The sequence below is a fragment of the Neomonachus schauinslandi genome, chromosome 9 (assembly GCF_002201575.2).
Source record: "Neomonachus schauinslandi chromosome 9, ASM220157v2, whole genome shotgun sequence".
Classification (NCBI taxonomy): Eukaryota; Metazoa; Chordata; class Mammalia; order Carnivora; family Phocidae; genus Neomonachus; species Neomonachus schauinslandi.
Window position 1 is genome coordinate 71262701 of NC_058411.1, and position 19595 is coordinate 71282295.

Consider the following 19595-nt stretch of genomic DNA (forward strand, 5'->3'; position numbering starts at 1 on the left):
GGGGGGGGGGGGGGGGGGGGGGGGGGGGGGGGGGGGGGGGTTGCATGTGTGACATGGGGGCTTCAAGGGCAGGGAATGCATGTTGCTGGGTCTGCATACCTCTTGGTTCCATGCCCAAATGAATATCCAAGAATACAGATACACTGCCCACAGCTTTCCCCCAACACACCACACGCCAGGCTGGGTGTCTGTCACTCTACTCTTCTCTCCCCCTGCCCCCACCCCAGCCTGCTCTATCCTTCTGGATGATGAAGGCACCCCACCCCCGCAACCCCACTGGACCGGGAGCAGCCTCTGGATACTTCCCTAACAGAGTTCTGTGGCTTGTGGGGAGATCCCAGTGCCACCCAGTCCCTTATGCCTAAGCCTGCTGACCCCAGCACCTGGAAATATAGGTCTGGGAGCTCCTGTCAGCTTCCAGACGGCTCTGCCATATTCAGAGTCCCCTAGCTCTGAATCCGGGACTCGACCCCTTCTTTCCAGCTCCACAACTTGAGCCCACCAGGCTGACATCCCCCCGTGGCTCCCACCCACTCCCTCATTGTCCCTCACTCCCTGGGACTCAGGTTCCGCATAGCACTAGAATCTGAGTGCTTGGGGGAGGACTCCGACGGGAAAGGCCTCAAGACCTGTGTGAACCAGAGAAAGTTGATAATGAGGAAAACAACCCACCTCTGCCAGTGAAACTCCTCGGGTGAATCATTTTCCCTTTCATAGAACTCTAGCCCAAGAGCCTCCATCTGAATTTCCCTCCAGTTTTTTTACTAGCTGTGTGACCCAAACCAGTTACCTCTCTGTGTGCCTCAGTTTCCCCGTCTGCACCATGGGGGTAGCATTAGACCCACCTGACGGTGTTGTTCTGTTCATAGACAAACATGGCCTGGCACATGGTAAGATGAATAGTCATTATTATTCCATTTTGCTAGAACTGAAAGGACCTTAGGATCTCATCTAAACTTCTCACGTTGCAGGTGAGGAAACTGAGGCCTCGGGGGTGGGGGGGGTAGTGCTTAGCCAGAGTCACACAATTGCTTAGAGGCAGACCCAAAAATAGCTCCCAAAAAAATCACGAATCTCAAGAGGTGCTGGAGGAGACCTCAAGAGATCGTCTGGTGGGCTTTGGCCTCAGACGAGCGATAGTGTGAGCCACATCTTACAGATAAAGCGGCTGAGGGCCAGAGGGGATAAGAGACATTCTCCTGAAGCTCTCGCCGTCCCTTTGCTGTGTCAGCACATTGCACCTGTCTCTAGGCCATGCTCACACCCTCCGCACAGAGGCACACAGCGTAGGGCAGGCCTGCCGGTCCCATTCAGTAAGTAACCAGAGACGTGAGACGCAGTGGGGACCGGAGTCTCTCCTAGACCACCAGTGATTTGTAGGCCACTGCTGAGAAAGCCCGAGTTAGATATCAAGGAATAACTTTCTGTGAGGGGGAAGACAGGATCCTCCCAGTCTCCTCTCTCTCTCTCCCACCCTTCCCCCATTTCCACATCCCCAGCAGCAGAGACTTCCTACATCTTGGGCATCCGTGTGCACCATGCCTGCCTCACCCAGAACTTGGTCCCTCTCCTGCCTTTGCCTCTGTGTCCCTCAGGCACCCTCTCTGACCCCTGTCCCTGGAACCTTCTGCCCCAGATCTGGTCCAGGCAGATAGATTTGAATGTTGCTAGATGGTTTATTCCCTTAACCGAGGGCCCTCCTGAGTTCGTAAGGGGGAGGCGCCAGTCTCCGTGGATGCCCGGGAGAATCCCGCACCTCCCTCCTAGCCCAGGGGGATGGGGTTGCATAAGGGGGGTTTGTACAGAACAGGGTAAGTGACTCAACCTCCGGATTTCCTCCTCTCAGCTCAAGACCACTGCCCCTTGACTTATTTTCAAGGTTCTGGGTGATGCGACCTTTGGTTGCTTCAGCATCAACCCCGAGCTGCTTTCCCACCGCTCGGAACTGGGTCTTCTCCCAGCCCCCCACCACCCTGCGGCTGCTCGGGGCGGGGGCCTGGCACCAGAGCTGGAGAAGAGTCACAACCCCACTGCGAGAAAAGAGCACACCTGGTCCCTTCTTGAGCACAAGTGGCGAGCATGCCCCCAAATCTCTGGCAGATCACGTCCCAGGGAGGTGACAGGTAGCCAGAGGTGGCACTTTCTGAATGAAGCTTTTAGGCTGACCTCAACTGGCGTGGGCCAAAGTAACTTATTCAACAAGTATTTGTTGAGCATCTTTCCCGTGCCGGGCCCTTGCCAGGTGTCGAGAACACCGTGGTGACCAAGACAGACCCAGCTCTTAGCTGAATGGATGGGAAGAAAAAGGCAACAAACAGGTGCACTGGGTGTCTCCCTTTGCCGTTCTAGGTCCCCTCGACCCCTGGTCATCTGACTGTGCTCCAAGCACAGGGTAAAGTCCAGTGCTTATCCTCCAACTCTCTCCTGTCCAGGACGGGCACCCTCCACTGCCCCCTCCCACACAATGCCGCCCTTATGGTCTTGGGAGCAGTAATGGAGCCTGCTAGCTAGCCAGTTCCTGCATCATTCCTTGCAGCTTTTCCTCAGTCCCGTTCCTTCACGCCTCTGCAAAGCACCTGCAGTAAATTCATAAATTACTCCATTCAGGGAAACCAAATAAACAAGCAGGAAGGGAGGTTATTTTAGCTAGGGTGGTCAAGGAAGGCTTCTCTGAGGAGGTGACATTGAAGTTGAAACCTAAAAAATTTCAAGGAGGAGACAGATGTGCCAAATTGGGGGGAAGGCCTAAGACATCCAATGATCAAGAAAAAGAAAGGAAGCCAAGTGAGGCTGGCTGAATGGAAAGGAGGAAGAAAGGGATAAGCAAGAAAATGTCTTCCTCTATCTAGAATGGAATTGCCAAGAACTTTCCATTTCCTCTCCGGGAGAGCTCAGTCCCTAAGAAACTGATGTGGGAAAGAGAGCAAGCTTCCAGCACCCAAGCCCCTTCTCCTGCTCACCCCCACCCCCACAGCAGAGTTGCTGCAGGGAAAGAAGAGGCAGAAAGAAGGAGCCCCAAGGCGCGAGTCCTCAGGACACGGTGACTTTAAGAAACAAGCAAATCAAGGTCCAAACGGCACATACATGCATTTCCATTGCTTTAGACTCCACAGTGGGCTCAGGCCCACTTTTCCTTCAGGAGCTGAGCGGGGGACCGGGATGGGAGTGCTGAGCTGAAAGTCAGGATCTCAGGCCTGGGGGAAGCGGCCAAGGAGAAGGAAGGCTGTTTGGTGATACCGGGAAGAGAGAGGAAGCTGCCCAAGGTGAGCCTGCCAAGGTCAGTCCTGCAGTGGCTGCTTGTGAAAGCCGCTCTCCTGCTCGGTGCACACCTCCCCACCCCACCCCCCTCGGATTGCCACATGCCTGGGCCCCCAGGGCCCCCATCCCAGTGTTGCAAGATCCCGGTTGGGGTTGTGGGGGTGGAAAGGGGCCTCTTCACCTCCACCCCTACCCTGCGCCAGCCAGGGAGGGGGCTATGGGATGCAGGGGGCTGGATGGGAGATGCTGAAGCAGTGATAGCCAGGGCTGGCTGAGGGCCTGGGTGCCTCCTCTCTGACAGGCCAGTCACTTCCTGTCACCCTCGCTGGCCCCCAACAAGCACACCTCTCCTTTCAGCCTGTGCTGCTCCCAAATGGGAATGTTCCAGCTTGGACAGGACTCCTGGCTGGCCTCTGTCAGTGCAACTATAAGCAGGCCTGGCCCCAGAAAATCTTCAGTGGAAGAGGAGAAGTTCCCTCAGGCTACCCTGCTAGAGACTGTGGCGGGTATTCTCAGAGGAAAATGGTTGCCACTGGCCGTCAATTCTGACTTCCGGGATAGCGGAAGGGTCCTAGGACTTGGGAAAAGGCAGGCTTCCTAACCGGGAGAGCCCCACCTACAGAGCTGTGGCCTCCCCTTTGGTTTTAGAAACAGAGATCTGAGGTAGGTAGAGGCATGCCACCTACAGAATGGATCCCCCAAGCCCCCCAAGCCGGACTTCGCTGCGAGACCCCAAACTGCCCAAACTTCTGTTGCCCCCCACACCTAGCACCGCTGCCCCTGGCCAGGCCATCCCACCCTGCTGCAATCGGGACGGTTTGCAAAACGCCTGCTGGCTCCCGCTTTGTCACCATCTGAGGTTAGGGCTGCGCTCAGGAGATAAGCCCAGGCCCCACCCGCCATCCAGAGTGAGCCGGCGGGCCTGCTGCAATCGGGACGGTTTGCAAAACCCCTGCTCGCTCCAGCTCTGTCACCATCTGAGGTTAGGGCTGCGCCCCAAGATAAAGTCTAGCCCCGCCCACGGGCTGGGCCTCCAAACCTCTCAAGCAGCATGGCCAAGAGACAGAGCTCCTGGGAAGCCACTCAGGGTCTGGAAGCCTCACTCAGGCCCAGCACAGAGATGCCTCCACCTGTCCTCCCCTCCCGCTTTTCCCCTCCACCCCAACCTCACCTCTGCGCACCCATCCTCATTACCACCCTCTCCCCACACTGACCATCTGCTCTCCTCACCGTCTACCTTCCATCCCCACCCTCCCTCCCCACTCACATCCGTCCTGTCTCCTCACCACGCCCATTCATGTATTCATTTGCTCAAAAAATTCTCATAACACCTACTCCAGGCTGGACACTTTGCTTGTTATAGAAGCTACAGGATAAACGAGGAGAGCAGTCCCTGCCCTCGTGGGACTCACAGATTCATGAGGGGGACAGACACACATAATACCACAAATAAATTGATCATTCCAAATGGGCAGTGCTATGTGGCTAAAGTAAAGGGTGACCGGAGCGGACGTTAACAAGGGCACCTGACTTAAAGGTGAAGGTCAGGCAAGGCTTCTTTGAGGAAGTAACATGCAGACATCTGAAAGGTGAGGAGTCAGACTGGCAAAGAGCAGGGGTTCCCAGCAGACCGAGAAATATATGCTAAGGCCCCAGGCAGGCCCTTCCTGGTCACTGACAGGCTGGGGGAGAGGCCAAGTTAGAGAGGGGCTGAGGCCACATCTCCCTCTGATGGAATCCAGAGCATGAGAGGGAGGAACCACTTCCCAGAGGAAGAGGACTTTTCCTGTCCTCTAAGGAGAGAAGGGACAGCAGCAGGCACAGAAACAAGCACAGGGAGGGTGTGGCAGGCCGGGTCTGTCCAGTGACTCCGTCTTCACAGGGACCAAGGTGCAGCGACTGAGCAGGAGGCTCTGAGGAGCAGGCTCGAAGGTGCAAGACCCCAGGAGCCGAGAGGGAGGAGGACTGAGATTTCGGACTTGAGAGAGCCCCGTTGAAGTCAGTGATGACAATGGAGTGACCACAGGCTGTCCTCTGGGGTGATTGCCCTCGGTGGTCCTTAGCTGCTGGGGGCCAGTGTAGAGAAGACACACGTTGGGAGGCAGGATGCACGGGACAGACAGTGAAGGGGAGTGGGGGGCACTTTCGAAGGAGGGATTTGGTGATGAGCCTGGAACCCCAGGTGGAAGATGAAAAGACAGGAAGGGCCAGCAGTTCTTCCATGAACCCCTAGAAGAGCTCCAGTGAGCCCACTTGAGCAAACAAACCGTAAGGAAAGCAGATCTTATCAGAGAGTGTGATGTTCGATTCAGTTATTTCATAGGTGCTGCAGTTTCTGGTGATGATAAGGCTCCTGGGAGTGGCTTGCTGAGGTGGAATGGAGAATGTTCGAGATGGGCGAGTGAAGGAACTGAGGGCTCAGTGTGCTGGATGGAGAATCCACACGGACGATGACACCCCCAAGACATGCCCTGCTCATCCCCATCCTCTCCCACACCCTGTCCTCGTCCCAGTTGGCCTCTACCTCCTCCCTTCCTCCTCAGCACCCTCCCTCCCAATCCCTCGTTTCCTCCCTCTGCACCCTGCTCTCACCTCATCCCCTCCCGTCCTCTTCACCTTCTGCTCTGCGATCTGCCCCGCCCTTGGCCCCGCCTCATGCTCTCTCTACCCTTCTTCCCTCCTGTCTCCACCTGTTCTCCCCACCCCCCTCTCCCATCCTGCTCCTCTGATCCATCGATTGTACTTTTACTCGCCTCGCTGTGCACTTGAGAACACGATAGCATGGTGGCTTAAACCCCACATTCACCACCGACCCACGCTGCCTAATTTTGCTGTGCCTGGGTTGTAAAATTGGGCTAATTATAATCTATCCTACCCTGGAAGGTTGCCAAAAAGAATACATGATTCTAACGCGCTCACAAGATGTCTGGGCACAAAGGGAATGCTCAGATAACTGTTATTCTCACCCTCTCTTCTTACCTCCTCTCTTTTCTCCCAGCCACCTTCCCACCTGCATTATCCCTCTGTGCCTACTTAGCACCTCTTCAAAGAGGCACAGGCGAATCAGATTCAGCCCCTGCCCACAGTCTAGCAGGGCAACAAGCACAAAAATAAATGTCAGGAGAATATAGTAAGCGCTACTTGAAAGATGTGAAAGAATGTGCGACGCAAACCACCTCTGCCCCAGGGGAGTAAAGAAAAAAAAAATCTCAGCAGGCGGAGACCCTCTCAGCTGGCTCTGGAAAGACGAGGAAGAATTTGCCAGGCAGAAGCAGGACAGTGGTATTTCAGCAGAAGAAACACGAGGTGTTTCTTGAGCTGTTTCTGCTGGAAGGTACAAAGTTCTGCACGCATGTGTGAAGCTCGGAAGAACCCCTGCCCTGGCTGGGGCGCACCCTCCTCAGCGCGGCCACGAGGGGGCTGCAAAGCATTAGGAGTGACTGCAGCGGGGCGGGGAAACCTGAGGAGAGCCACACAGACCTTGACCCCCTTGGGCCCATCGCCACCGGGAGGGTTTTCCGCCCAGCCAGGAAAAGGAGGGCGTCTGACACCTGGATAAAAGGGTTTGTCTTAGAAAAAGAACAAGAGTCCCCTAAAGATTTGTACACATGTCAAGAACGGAGCAGTTCTCCACTGAGTTGAAAGTGTCTGTAGAGTATGAACCGCTGATGTGACTTGGTATTGACCATGAGCCAGACACTGTTCTCAGCACCTTACAAATCTTCTTTTTTTTTTTTTTAAGATTGTATTTATTTGACAGAGAGAGACACAGCAAGAGAGGGAACACAAGCAGGGGGAGTGGGAGAGGGAGAAGCAGGCTCCCCGAGAAGCGGGGAGCCCGATGCGGGGCTTGCGGGGCTGGATCCCAGGACACTGGGACCATGACCCGAGCCAAAGGCAGACGCTCAACAACTGAGCCACCCAGGCGCCCCATAAATCTTTTTTTTTTTTTTAAAGATTTTATTTATTTATTTGAGAGAGAGAATGAGCTAGAGAGAGCATGAGAGGGGGGAGGGTCAGAGGGAGAAGCAGACTCCCTGCTGAGCAGGGAGCCCGATGCGGGACTCGATCCTGGGACTCCAGGATCATGACCTGAGCCGAAGGCAGTTGCTTAACCAACTGAGCCACCCAGGCGCCCTTTTTTTTTTTTTTTTTTAAGTAGGCTCCAAGCCCAGCGTGGAGCCCAATGTGGGGCTTGAACTCACGACCCTAACACCTAACCGACTGAACCACCCAGGTGCCGTTTAAAAAGTCTTTGCTTTCTCCTCAAAGCAACCTTGCCAGGGAAGTACAATCATCCCCCTTTTGCAAATGGGAACCTAGAGGCATTGGGCCAAAGTCACCTGGGTAGAAAGCGGCAGAGTTGGTTGGGCTCCAGCGTTTGGCTGCCTCCCTTATAACTGGTCATTCCAGCCACAAGTCTGGTATGTCCAAGGATAAAATCCAGCCTCCCCGGGAAGTCAGCAGCCCTTCTGGAAACTCTTGACCTGTCTGTAACTAATTAGCTGTGTTGCTTTGCATCATTTCACCCCTGACCTGTTTCTTCAAAAGTTAAGCAATGGGGTTAGGTTCCGTTCCTTCATCCACAAACTGATGACTAGGCCCTGAGGACTGTCGCGAGCACTGTGGCTACCAAGCCAGGCAGGAGGCAGGCTTACCTTGACAGAGTGCAGGACCGGAAGGGAGAGCCGCTAAGCCAGGGATGACTGCAGGAGAGGCCCCTCCTGTGAAGTGGGCTCCCTCCCCTCTGGCAAGTGTGGAATTTGGGCAGAAGGTGTTAAGTAAGAAAGGCTTCCCAGCATAATTAGAGGGCAGGTAGGAATTGGCCAGGCAGGCAGGGAAGGAGGGGTATCCAGGCAGGGGAAACAGGATGTGAAAGCACAGCGTGAGGAGAAAACAGGGAGTTCCAAGAGTTGGGTGAGAACATCTTTGAACATATTCTATTAATGTCCATTTTAAGAGGTGACTTTCCCTTCCAGCATGCCCATACGTGGCTCCGTGAAGCCTCACAGAGCTAACGTGACAGCCTGTCCTAGGAGGTGTTCAGTCAGCCAACGTGTATTTGCTGAGCACCTACTAATTAGGTGCCCTACACAGATGGGGGAGGTGCCTGAAAGCCTTGCAGTTTCGTTAGAGTCCGCCCAGTTCTGATAGCGGGGCCAGGGACGTGCAGAAGCCTCGTTTGCCCATCTCCAGTGAGATAAGTAGGCATCTGTGAAGCATAGAGCGTCCCCACGCATAGCATTAGGTTAACACCAATTTTTTAGTTCTGGGAAGGTTCCAAGGTTGTCTGCTCAGAAAGAGAGGAATGGGGATGAGAGATGAAAGAGGGTTAGGAGAGATTCCTGAATGAGGCAGGCTCCTCTCTGGAAAGATCAGTTGAGGCCTTGGTAGTAACACGGCCTCCTCCAACCCCCCACCATGCCACACACACATGGCTCCCCACCTCTGGCACCCCCAGGAAGTAGCACCTTTGGCCCTTGTGGTTCACATCCAACCTCCTGGCGGGAACTGTAGATTTAGTCAACAACACTCAAATCTTGGAAAAATAAGCAAGAGAGGTGGAGACGGTATGGAGAGAGATAGTAGAGAGAGGGAAGCCAGAAGTGAGTGAGGCAGGAAAGAGGGGAGCCCAAGACAAGACCCAGGGCAGGTTAGGGAGAAACACTTGCAGGATGTTTCTACTACCGCTGCTCCTGCTAGGGACTGCCGCGAGCAGATGCCTGCATGAGGAGACCCAGAAGTCTGTGACCCTTCTCCGGCCCCATCTCTCCCAACCTGCCCCCAACTTCCGCTCTTCCGCCCTCACCCTGCCTGGCTCCCGTGACCCTCAACCCCTGCGAATCCGAACCTGCTATATCAGAGACCCTGTATCAGATGGAGCTTGGGATCCTGAGGGAGCTGGGATGAGAGGGGGACCTGCAGCCCTGGCCCTGGCCGCAGCCAGACAGGCTGCTCAGCAACTCCAGGGAATCTTCGCAGGTGAGTGGGGGAACAGAAGGAGGCAGGGAGGGCTGAGGAGCAGAGGGCTAAGGAGGAAGACAACCAGAGAATAGGAACTCTAACATGTTGGGGTGAAATTGACCGCTCATCTTTTTAAGTCCCTCCAGTTCAAGGCCCCCTGCTTTTGAGTCGAGACCCCGCACAGTACTGCCATGCTGTCTGGGGGGACCCAGACACGCCAAACTACCACAGGTGAGTTCATGTCGTTGAGAATGTATATACTACCTCTTCAGAGGTACCCAGAAATGTCTCCAGCTCACCTACAGATATCCATTCTTGGCAGATGCAGCCTCTTGAACCCAGGGTACAAAGGAGAGAGTTGCCTGGGGGCAAAGGTGAGAGCAATTTCTCAGATTTGGGAATCTGAAGATCTCTAGCCTGCCTAGACTTCTCCAAGCCCATTAGCACCAAAATTACTTAATGTGCTTCCTAACAAATGTAGATTCCTGAGCCCCTTCTCCCCCTGGCAATTTATTAAATCAGAGACCTGGGCGGGGAGGGGTGGCAGGAGTCCCTATTCTGATAAAGACTGTCCACTCCTCACTCCCAGTACCCAGTTCCCTACTGTCTTCATCTGCTAAGCTAGATGTTGCATTTCACCCCCGGCCAGATCCCTGACACCCATCTCCGTGGTTATGCATTGTGGCCAGAGCAGGGTCCCCCACAGCTGGTCCAGCCAGATGGGCCCGGGGTCCAAGACACTGATTTTCTCCTGTATGTGTGGGTGGCCCACACTTCCAAGTGCCACGGAGAGGTGAGACCCAAATCAAATCCCTTTCCCTGTCTGCCTTTCTTAAACTTAAATATCATGGGAAGGGGGAGGGAGCACAAAGGCAGTTTTTATTAAATTGTGCTTATTCTAGGTGACTCGGTCATGTTGATGAAGTTTGGGTGGGAGCTAAGCCCTTTCAAACCATCCCTTGGTACTGAGTTCCCCGGGTGTCCATTTTCAGGAAGATTTCCTCTGTGTTCCCTCACTTCCCTGCTTCCCACCTCTACCTTGTCCTGGCCCATCCACAGCCCTCTGTCATGGCCTATGCTGCCTGCTGCCATCTGGACTCGGAAGACAGACCCCTTGCTGGGACCATCGTCTACTGTGCCCAGCATCTCACCAGCCCCAGCCTCAGCCACAGTGACATCGTTACGGTGACTGCTGCATGAGGAGTAGGAAGGCGCAAACAGGTTGAGGAGAGGGGGCAGGTCACTCAGCTTCCCATGAAGTGGAAGAATCTACTAAGGATGGAGGACAAGATGCCTCAGCTCTAGGAAGAGCTGAGTGGGCAGAGCGGGCTATAGAGTGGCGGGTCAACCTGCTCCGTCCCCCATCCCCCTCACCCTGCAGTCATTTGTCCTTAGGTCACACTCCATGAATTGCTCCATGCTCTGGGTTTCTCTGGACAGCTCTTCAAGAAGTGGCGGGATTGCCCCTCAGGACCCAGCGGTAAATGGGAGGAATGAGGGCAAGCTTCCCCACGATGTCAACAAGAGGGGATCACCATCACCCCACCAACTCCTTCCTTCCAGTTCTGCTCCCCCCCCCCTTCCTAAGTGTTCCTTTCCTCATATTGCCTTCTTCCCCTTCCGTGCTCAGCTAGAGAGGACTGTTCGACAAGGCAACAAGTGACAAGGCGAGATGAGTGGGGACAGCTGCTTCTCACCACCCCAACTGTTAGCCACAGCCTGGCCAGACACTTGGGAGTGCCGGGGGCTTTGCCGGGTGTTCCCCTGGAAGAAGAGGTGGGAATGGGAGCACCTGGCGGAGCTGGAAGGAAGGGGGTGCGGTCGGGTGGCAACCAGCTCCCTCTTCCCTAGGGTCCTTCGTCTTCGCACTGGGAGGCCCGACTGCTCCAGGGTTCTATAATGACTGCTACCTTTGATGGTGCCCGGCGCACTCGGCTCGATCCCATCACTCTTGCTGCCTTCAAAGATTCGGGCTGGTACCGAGTCAATCACAGCGCTGCGGAGGGGCTGCTGTGGGGCCGGGGTGAGGACAGGGGAGGATGGCAGAGGGGCCCTCACGACCCGAGTCAGCGTGCGGGCAGTGAGAGGCTGGGAGGGATTTTCTGCTGCTGAGGTGGAACCGAAGCCGTGAGCACAGCAGGCGCTGAGGGATGCTTGGCGTTTCGTTTGTTTGTTCGGAGGGCTCTTTCTCTTCCTGTCTCTCCAGCAGGATCTGGCCGGGAATTTGGCCTGGTGACTACGTGTGGGGCTGGCTCCTCAGACTTCTTCTGCACTGGCAGGTACGTGTGCTGCGTGGTTGAGGGGCTGTACGGCCATCGGGGACCCTAGTGGTCAGCTGCCATCCCTCCCACACAGCGGACTGGGCTGTCACTACCTGCATCTGGACAAGGGAAGCTGTTCCTCGGACCCCGTGCTGGAAGGCTGCCGCATGTACAAGCCCTTTGCCAATGGGGTGAGACGACTAGAGAGAACAGAATGAAACAGAGCGGCCCTGAGCGGAGTCAACGTCTAAGGCATCTCGGCAAACGCTTTTCTGCCTCCTGCCCCGCCTTTCAGAGCGAATGCTGGAAGAAGGAAAATGGGTTCCCACCTGGGGCAGAGAACCCCCATGGGGAAATTTACCATCCCCAGAGTCGTTGCTTCCTTGCCAACCTCACTTCACAACTGCTCCGTGAGGACAAGACCGGGCATCCCTCTGAGATCCCACACCCGAAGGAAGCAGAGCTCACCGGCCGCTGCTACTTACATCAATGCACAGAGAGAGGAGCATACAAGGTGCAGGCACAGGGGTCACCCTGGGCCCCATGCCTTCCTGGAAAGGCCATTCAGGTGGGTATCGTAAGTGAAAAGCCATATAGCGCATTGGCGAAAAGGAAGTTTAAAAGTCCTCGGAATAGTAGTACTATCCAACTTATTTCGATGTTCATTCATTTTTCACTAAGTACCCGTTGAGTCCATGACCCCGATCTAGATTGTACTTTTTCCTTAGAAGGAGGGCTTGAGCAAGCAAATGAGGTCCTAACTATACCCTGCTATGTATTTCCTTGCAGATACCTGGGTATTCGGGTCTTCTCTTCTGTCCCCGGGGTCGGCTGTGTCAAACTAACGAAGTTACCAATGCTGTTACTTCCCCACCTGTGAGTCTTCCACCCCAAGACCTGTCATTCCAGCTGTCTTTTCAATTAGCTGGGCCCCCAGGCCACTCGGTGGGGAAGGAAGAGCTGGACGGGCTGACTGAAGCAGTACTCCAGGCGCTGGTGAACAGAGGCAGCCCCAGCAGGTAAAGGGGCACTTCAGGCTGAGGATTTCTCCAGTGGGCCAGGGGAACGGCTTAAGTGGGTTGCTTCACAACTCTCCTCTGAAGACTTTGTCCCACTCCTAAGCCTGTACCTGCTTCAGGAGATAGACTCTTCCAGGGACTCTACCTCCCTTAAGAGATCCAAATGTCCCTATAGGTGCTATTTCCACAGCCCCTCCACTACCACTAGTCTGGTGTTCACTGTGTACATGGGCAAGTCCCCTGGCTGCCAAGGGCCTTCAGTTGGTACGCTGCACAGGGCCCTGACCCTGACTCTCCAGAAGAAGCCCCTAGAAGTACATTTTGGAGGAGCCAGCTTTACCACAGGACACACCAAGTAAGATAATATTCCAAGTGGTTTTCTTTCAAATTCCTGGAGTCCAGGTGTTTGAAACTGCATTAAGTACTCACTTGTATGTAGGTCCTAGACAGGATTATTTATTTCAGAAAACAACTCATGTGATCACCTCAGGTCTGTCACTACGGGACACCTTTCCCTCCATAATAAGGGAGTTCTCCATCTCTAGGACATAGGGATCCCAGTCCTCTTCCTCCCTTAAGTACCGATGGGGCACCATATCCAGTTTCCCAAACACCATAGTCTAACTCTTCCCTAAACCATTTCCTTCACTGCCAAGTTAGGTCTCCTTCCAACAATTTAAGTTGCTGGGAGACTCAGATATTGGTCTTTTTCCTACTTTCAGGTTCTATATTCCTCTGATTTCCTGTGTAGCTTACTGATTGGATGATGCAGGGTTTCACGAGCTCTGTGTATTAGGATAAAGGTGAAGCCCTTCACCTCCTAAGTCTAGGCATTATACCAAGCCAAATGTTACCTCTGTGTTCCTAGGTTGCTGGTTACCTTGGACCGTAATCCCTTTGTGACCCATCTAGCACTGTCCACAGGACTCTGCCTAACACTGCTTATTCTGGTGGGTGCACTGGGAACCGTGGCCTATCAGAAACGAGCTACTCTTCGGGTGGCACCATCTGCCCCTCACCATTCACCAGAGCTCCAAGACACAAGGGGCCCACCTGGAGGAATAAGGGAGGTGTGATGTTACCCACAGCATGACAGGGTAGATAGGGCAGATTATTTCTTGGAAGACAACTGGATGGCAAGTGTACATTTCAGTTCTACTTTTCTCAGAATGCCTCTTCCTCTAGGTATCACCTCTATACTAGCCTTGTAATGAAAAAAAGCAAGAGACATGGTTCTGAAGATTCATTCTTTATTTTGATACAAAAAATAAACCCTTCAACCTATAGTGTCACTTGTTTTCATATCACAAGCAAACTTACGGAATAGGAATCTGTTACCAGATTCCTGCTCCAAGAATATCACGTATGCTTTAGGAAAAGTCATTGATATTTTGATTCAAACAAACATCAGTGTGAAAGGAGTAACTAATTATCTCCTTCTCCTGATTTTTCCATAATTTTACAAAATCATCACTAGGAAAGCTAATAGTTGGGACGTCACATAATTATGCCAGAATCTGGTAAGGGCAGTGAAACCAGCCATGTGAATCCAGTTAAACTGTAAAAACATGACCTTTTATTGTCCTTCTCTCCTGTTTCTGGAGTAGGAAGGCTCTACTTTATAGCCCCATGGGCCAGCAATATACTTGAGTTATAATGTGTAGGTTCCTTCTGGTTATACGTGCAAAAGAAGCCACAGAATTCTTGAGGGTCTGACATGTAGAAAGGAGCAAGCTAGGAGGCAGACTGCTGATCTAGATTTACTTAGATGGAAAACACTTATGCGAGCAATCCAGTTGATAGGCTGTTAACATTGAAATAACTAAGCCTTGGGGCGCCTGGCTGGCTCAGTCGGCTAAGCATCCAACTCTTGATTTCGGCCCAGGCCATGATATCAGGGTTGTGAGATCGAGCCCCGCGTCGGGCTCGGTGATGGGCATGGAGCCTGCTTAAGATTCTCTCTCTCCCTCTCCTTCTGCCCCTCCCCACCCCCAAAGAAATAATCAAGCCTGTACTGGTCAACAAGTTCAGTCAGCTGATCAGGATACCATCCCTAGACCTTTAAGTGACACATTTGAAGTTCTCACAGTAAAGTTGCGACTCCATCAGCTGTGATTATCTTCTTTGTAATGCCCATCAGTCTTTACCAGCCGTAGCAGCCACTGCCTGGTAAAACTTTGCCACGAAGTCTGGCTCACTGACCTCCAGCTGCCTGACAAATTCATTGCGCTCTTGCTCAGCCCAGCCTCGAAACCACTGATCCCAAAGACGTAGCTGGCACTCAAAGATACAAGGTGGTCGGTGTGCTCCAGAAACACTAAGCTGCTCCAGCCCTTCCAGCAGTGGCTGTAATTTTCCTGGCACCGCCTTAGCTACCAGGTCCTGTAGGAAACGTTCCCGCTGCGGACCTGACCAACTGGCAAACCAGTGAAGAATACACTTCATCTCCTGGGAAGTGATGTAAGACATTGGGGGAGGGGAAGAGTTAGTAATACTGTCTGGTACTGAGGGTAAGGGAGAAGGGAAGGAGAGTGGCATCGAAGAGGAAGATGATTCCAGTGGCATCCTGAAACATAAAAGCACTGTTATATACTCTCTAGATAGAGTAACCAAAATACAACTTCCCAACAAGGAATCTTATCACAATCAGCATCTACAGATAAAATTACTTTTCAACAACTCAGTTTACAGGAAAACAACAGGGTACTTCATATAGGTTATTATCCAATCACCTTAGAGAAGGTAACTCAAGAATAACTTCGTTTCATACTTGCCAACGTTCCTGTTTTTCAAACTCATCACCCTCCCCAACCACTGCTTCTCTCCATTATTCTCATAAAAAAACTAAAAATAACCAACATATTTCTTGCTCACTCTCTGTGGCCTACTTCTATGTTCCAGGGTGAGTAAAGAAAAAATGATTAATGTTGGTGCATCTCATCTTCCTCGAAATGAAAAAAGGTACATATTTTTTAATCTAGTACATGCAGCTGGTCTGGGCCTAGATGCTAATCATTCCAGAGCTATCAACAGTGAGAAAATAAAAAAAATTTTTAAAAATCATATATGATGAAAGAGCCGCCTTTGTAATGTGCATATAGCCTCTGAAATACGCCCAGAACTTCGTAACATCCGTTACTTCCTTATATTTCCAGTAAAGCACCAGGAAAAATTGAAAAGCAGAGTGAGGGTGCCTCACCCAAAATAAGATAACACAGTAAGAAAAAATAGGCGAAGCCACATGTTTATTCAAGACTGAAAAAAGTCGGAGATCCCGGGTGGCTCAGTCGTTAGGCGCCTGCCTTCGGCTGGGGTCACGATCCCAGGGCTCTGGGATCGAGCCCGGTATGGGGCTCCCTGCTCGGCAGGGAGCCTGCTTCTCTCTCTCTCCCACTCCCCCCTGCTTGTGTTCCCTCTCTCACTGTCTGTCAAATAAATAAATAAAATCTTTAAAAAAAAAAAAAAAGACTGAAAAAAGTCTAGTTGGTTTGGTGGCTTAGGAGTATAACGTGTTACACTGCTGTAGATGTATGACAATTGATGTCTTTGCACATTTATTGATGCCCTGCCATTGATTTGCATCAGTAATGCAAATAGGTCAGTCGACTTGAATAGATTTCAAGTTCCACAGTTTGAATTTCTAACAATGAAAACCTTAAACTACTTATCAATGACCTATTTTACTGTTTGCGTTCCTTCTCCTGCAAGTTGGGTTTGTAGTGACAAAGAAAGGAACCCCTAAGCAATCAGCATCATCAGTTCAGTACCCAAACAGTCCAAGGAGATTGCCTTTTTCACAGCAATTCCTCCTAAGGAACTTTATTCTCTTACTCGGGTAAGGAAAAACTTTCTCCGAGTCTTGCCTCCACAGCAAACTCAAGTTCAACGATTATGAATTAGTTCACAGTCTGGGCCCCAAGGCACGGTGCTGCCACTTGCCCACTTTGGAGGCCATGAGCCTGGCATTCCAAGGACCCAAAGAGCAACGTAGTCTTAGATGGGAGTGGCGGGGATTCAAGAGATTGGGAGGCGGCAGCTGTATCAGTAGCAAGGCGGGAAGTGTGCCCTACTAGGGTAACCCGCAAACACCGAGTCTGACCCGGCCCAGAGAGGGACTTCTACCCCGCTTACCTCCCCTTTCCTCTCACAGGGCACCCGAAGACCGTCACAAAAGTGCTTAAATTCCAACAGTCGCCGCCGCTTCCACGTTTCCTGAAAACCCTAAGCAGGACCAGCCCGTCAGCCCACGCACTTCCGGTCCCGGACCAGCCCCAAACACCCAAGCGCCTCAGCGCCTCAGCCTTAAGTTCGGAGATAGCCGAGTAACTCCGATATTGGTTATGCCAGAGTCGAGGGCTTCCGAGTACATTCGATTCAAAGCCTCGGTGAGACGAAAATAACCGAGCTCTGAAAGCAGAGCGAGGGAGGGGGAAGTGGCTGAGAGGAGGGAAAGAACTGATTGGTGCCGATGTGAAGACGGAAATACCCGAGCAATTCCGGAGGAACCCGGGGAGTTCTGAGTGGTAATCGAGGGGTTGACTATGGCAGTGGGCGGGGTCAGCTCGGTACGTTCGAAGGGCGTTGGCGGAAATTACCGAAGATGCCCGAAGCCGTCGGGACGGACCCGAGTACCTCACGCAAGATGGCGGAGCTGGAGGAGGTGACTCTGGACGGGAAGCCTCTTCAGGCGCTGCGGGTGACCGACCTGAAGGCCGCACTGGAGCAGCGAGGCCTAGCGAAGAGCGGGCAGAAGAGTGCTCTGGTCAAGCGGCTCAAAGGGGTGAGAAGTCGGCGTTGCCGGGGTGTCGGAGGGGAGCGGACCCGGTAGAGACGAGTCTCTGCCGCGGCGCAGGCGCAGTGTCCGGGCTCCGCGCGAGCTTGCTCAGGCCGCCAGCGCGAGCCTCCGGATCCGCGCGCACGGTAGTTGCTGAGGCTCGCGCTGGAATAGAGATAGCGCCGGTTCCCGCCCTAACGGCAGCGGCGCGAGCCCAAAATGGGAGGGTGCGCGCTACTCTCCCGGAGTGTCTTAAGCTCCTTCCTCCTTCCCCCACCCCCTCCTTGTTTGTGTCTGTGGTTTCGGCGCATGCGCTGCAGAAGGAGTTAAATCCCACTACTACCACCGGCATTTGCTGGCCTGAGGCGGGCGAATTGGGCTGGGTCGGAGTTAGGGGTATAGTTGGGCGGAGGGGTTAATGGGGTTGGTGTCGGTGTTGGTGTCCGGAAGAATAGGATTGGGATAGAGTAAAATGACTACCTGATTAGATTAGGAGGTGAGATGAAGAGAAATCTTGATTTGAAGGGACTCGGTTATAGAGGGGTGTGTAATTTATAGGGCATTCGGAAGCAATTTGGGCGGATAAGAGTTTGGTGAATCCTGGTGAGAGAGGTTGGGCAGGTTGATATATGTTGGGGGTTTTGAATCGATTTGAGTAGCTTAGGGTGGGATCGTCATGAGGTGGGTGGATTTGTGTGTATAGATTTGGTGTAAACGGAGGGACGATGAGGATGTCTTGGTTTTAATTGGGGTTAATTAGGATACAAGGCCTGTAGTGCAGATTAGGGCTGGGTTCGCTCAAGGGTTAAATTGACGGACCGTTGCCTCTACAGAAGCTGACGGTTTTGTGTATGGATTGGGTCATCCATAGCTTCGAGTCTGTGGTCATTTTGCTCTATAGCCTCCTTTTTGAAATTTTTATAGAGTTGATAAATCTAGGTGCCACTCTGTTGGAAACAATACAAGTTCACTCAAGTAGATCTTGTCCTGGGTAACTGACCAGGTAATTCAGTCAGGCCAAAACCAGCAGCCCCATGTTGGTTTCCTGTATTTGAAGCTATTTTACCTGCATGGCCAGATTTAGAAGGGGCATTAGTCAGAAGTGCAGAAGATAATAGGGACTGTAGTACTGGTTCTGTCACTGTCACTGATTTTATTACATAGCCACGTCGATGATTTTCTCCATGTGCCTGCATTTTACATTTGTATTTTGGGGAGCAGTAACCATGGCTACTTTTAAGGGTCTTCTGAAGATGAATGAGAATTAGTAAAAGGCTTTTAGGTCCCTGGAAAAGGAGTACAGGTTAAGTGTGTATGGTTAGTCATTGCATTCAGTGAAGAGATTGGGGAGGGCTTGGGGTTTATTCCCTTAGATTCTGACTTTTGCCCTTCTCTGTACCAGGCTCTAATGCTAGAAAATTTACAGAAACACTCAACACCCCATGCTGCATTCCAGCCAAATTCCCAGGTAAGAAAAAAGGTTCATTAGATAGGGTGGGCTCTTTGAATGCACAGACATATGGAAGGACATAATGATGTATACTTGATGCTTAATTCCTCACCAGTATTTTTCTAAGTTCCCTGGGTTGGAAATTTCCTCATAACAGCACAGTTGAGCTTTAATAAAGAATTCAAGAACCGAATTAGAAGAGCTATTAGTTAATTTCTGATACTTGCAATGGTATGTGCCAAAAGATGTGGCTCCAATTGATTAAGTGTAGTACAAGAATATGAAGTCATTTACTTGCCATTCATTTGGGGAAAGTAGTTGCTGTCTTTGAATGTAGATATGAAGTAGACAATCAGGGCAGTGTAAGAAAATACTTGCTGATCAAGAGTAACTCTTGTGTTGACATAGATTTTTCAAGAATTCAATCCTGTCGAAATTATCCACCATCACTAGTGTTAATGCTAACTATGCACTTACTCCTAAATATCATTAATTCCTCTGTTACTTAGGGCAAGAAATTTAACCTTTGCAGGCCCTGCATTCCTAAGTTCCAATGTATAATATGAGAAAAGTTTGTACTATATCCATAGTTTTATAAGTGCTCTGCTTTGGTTCTGTAGAGCTGCTTTTGGGGGCTTCCTGGGAAATACAGCCTTCTTCCCAAGTGAGCAGGGGTTCACACTCCCCTCTTAATTAGATCTACTTTTATCTCGTATATTGAGTTTCAGTATAAGATATCTTTAGAAGAAATCATTCCACAGTTTAAAAAAATAAGATTTTTAGACTTTGTGATCTCATAAGATTTTTTCCAGCTCTTAAAATCCCCTCATTATAGCATGTTACATACGTAAAGGAAAAATCCAGGTCTT

At 51.8% G+C, this 19595-nt stretch overlaps 3 protein-coding genes across 5 annotated transcripts in view; 2 read left to right on the plus strand and 1 right to left on the minus strand.

The window, feature by feature from the left end:
- The first annotated feature begins 8933 nt into the window (after positions 1 to 8933).
- Positions 8934 to 13578, plus strand: LMLN2 (leishmanolysin like peptidase 2). The gene is made up of 14 exons (XM_044918278.1): positions 8934 to 9240; positions 9369 to 9453; positions 9545 to 9596; positions 9872 to 10015; positions 10282 to 10407; positions 10618 to 10702; positions 10853 to 10998; positions 11074 to 11245; positions 11432 to 11501; positions 11578 to 11674; positions 11779 to 12051; positions 12273 to 12502; positions 12678 to 12857; positions 13371 to 13578. Exons 1-14 carry the CDS (start codon positions 8934 to 8936, stop codon positions 13576 to 13578), a joined length of 2175 nt encoding a protein of 724 aa, XP_044774213.1.
- Positions 13579 to 14450: 872 nt separating this feature from the next.
- C9H14orf119 (chromosome 9 C14orf119 homolog) lies at positions 14451 to 16741 on the minus strand. 2 transcript variants are annotated; one of them, XM_021695565.1, is made up of 2 exons: positions 16634 to 16741; positions 14451 to 15068 (listed from the first exon to the last, which is right to left on the minus strand). In XM_021695565.1, the coding sequence occupies exon 2, from the start codon at positions 15065 to 15067 to the stop codon at positions 14639 to 14641; it is 429 nt and encodes a 142-aa protein (XP_021551240.1). In that variant the 5' UTR covers position 15068; positions 16634 to 16741; the 3' UTR covers positions 14451 to 14638. The 2 variants fall into 2 exon arrangements, with proteins under 2 accessions (XP_021551240.1, XP_044774121.1); XM_044918186.1 differs by having other exon boundaries at positions 14451 to 15084; positions 16634 to 16734.
- A 319-nt stretch (positions 16742 to 17060) lies between these two features.
- The window catches only part of ACIN1 (apoptotic chromatin condensation inducer 1), a 33873-nt gene continuing 31338 nt past the window's right edge, over positions 17061 to 19595 (plus strand). For both annotated transcript variants that reach the window (XM_021695672.2, XM_021695673.2), the window contains exons 1-2: positions 17061 to 17282; positions 18679 to 18744. In XM_021695672.2, coding sequence (XP_021551347.1) covers positions 17103 to 17282; positions 18679 to 18744 — 246 coding nt within the window. In that variant the 5' untranslated portion in view covers positions 17061 to 17102. The remainder of the gene's footprint in view (positions 17283 to 18678; positions 18745 to 19595) is intronic.

Coding starts and splice junctions, on each gene's coding strand:
- LMLN2 (XM_044918278.1), top strand. CDS start 8,934: ATGTTTCTACTACCGCTGCTCCTGCTAGGGACTGCCGCGAGCAGATGC. Junction 9,597..9,871: donor AGAGTTGCCTGGGGGCAAAG/GTGAGAGCAATT, acceptor ACCCCCGGCCAG/ATCCCTGACACCCATCTCCG. Junction 11,675..11,778: donor ACAAGCCCTTTGCCAATGGG/GTGAGACGACTA, acceptor CCCGCCTTTCAG/AGCGAATGCTGGAAGAAGGA.
- C9H14orf119 (XM_021695565.1), bottom strand. CDS start 15,067: ATGCCACTGGAATCATCTTCCTCTTCGATGCCACTCTCCTTCCCTTCT.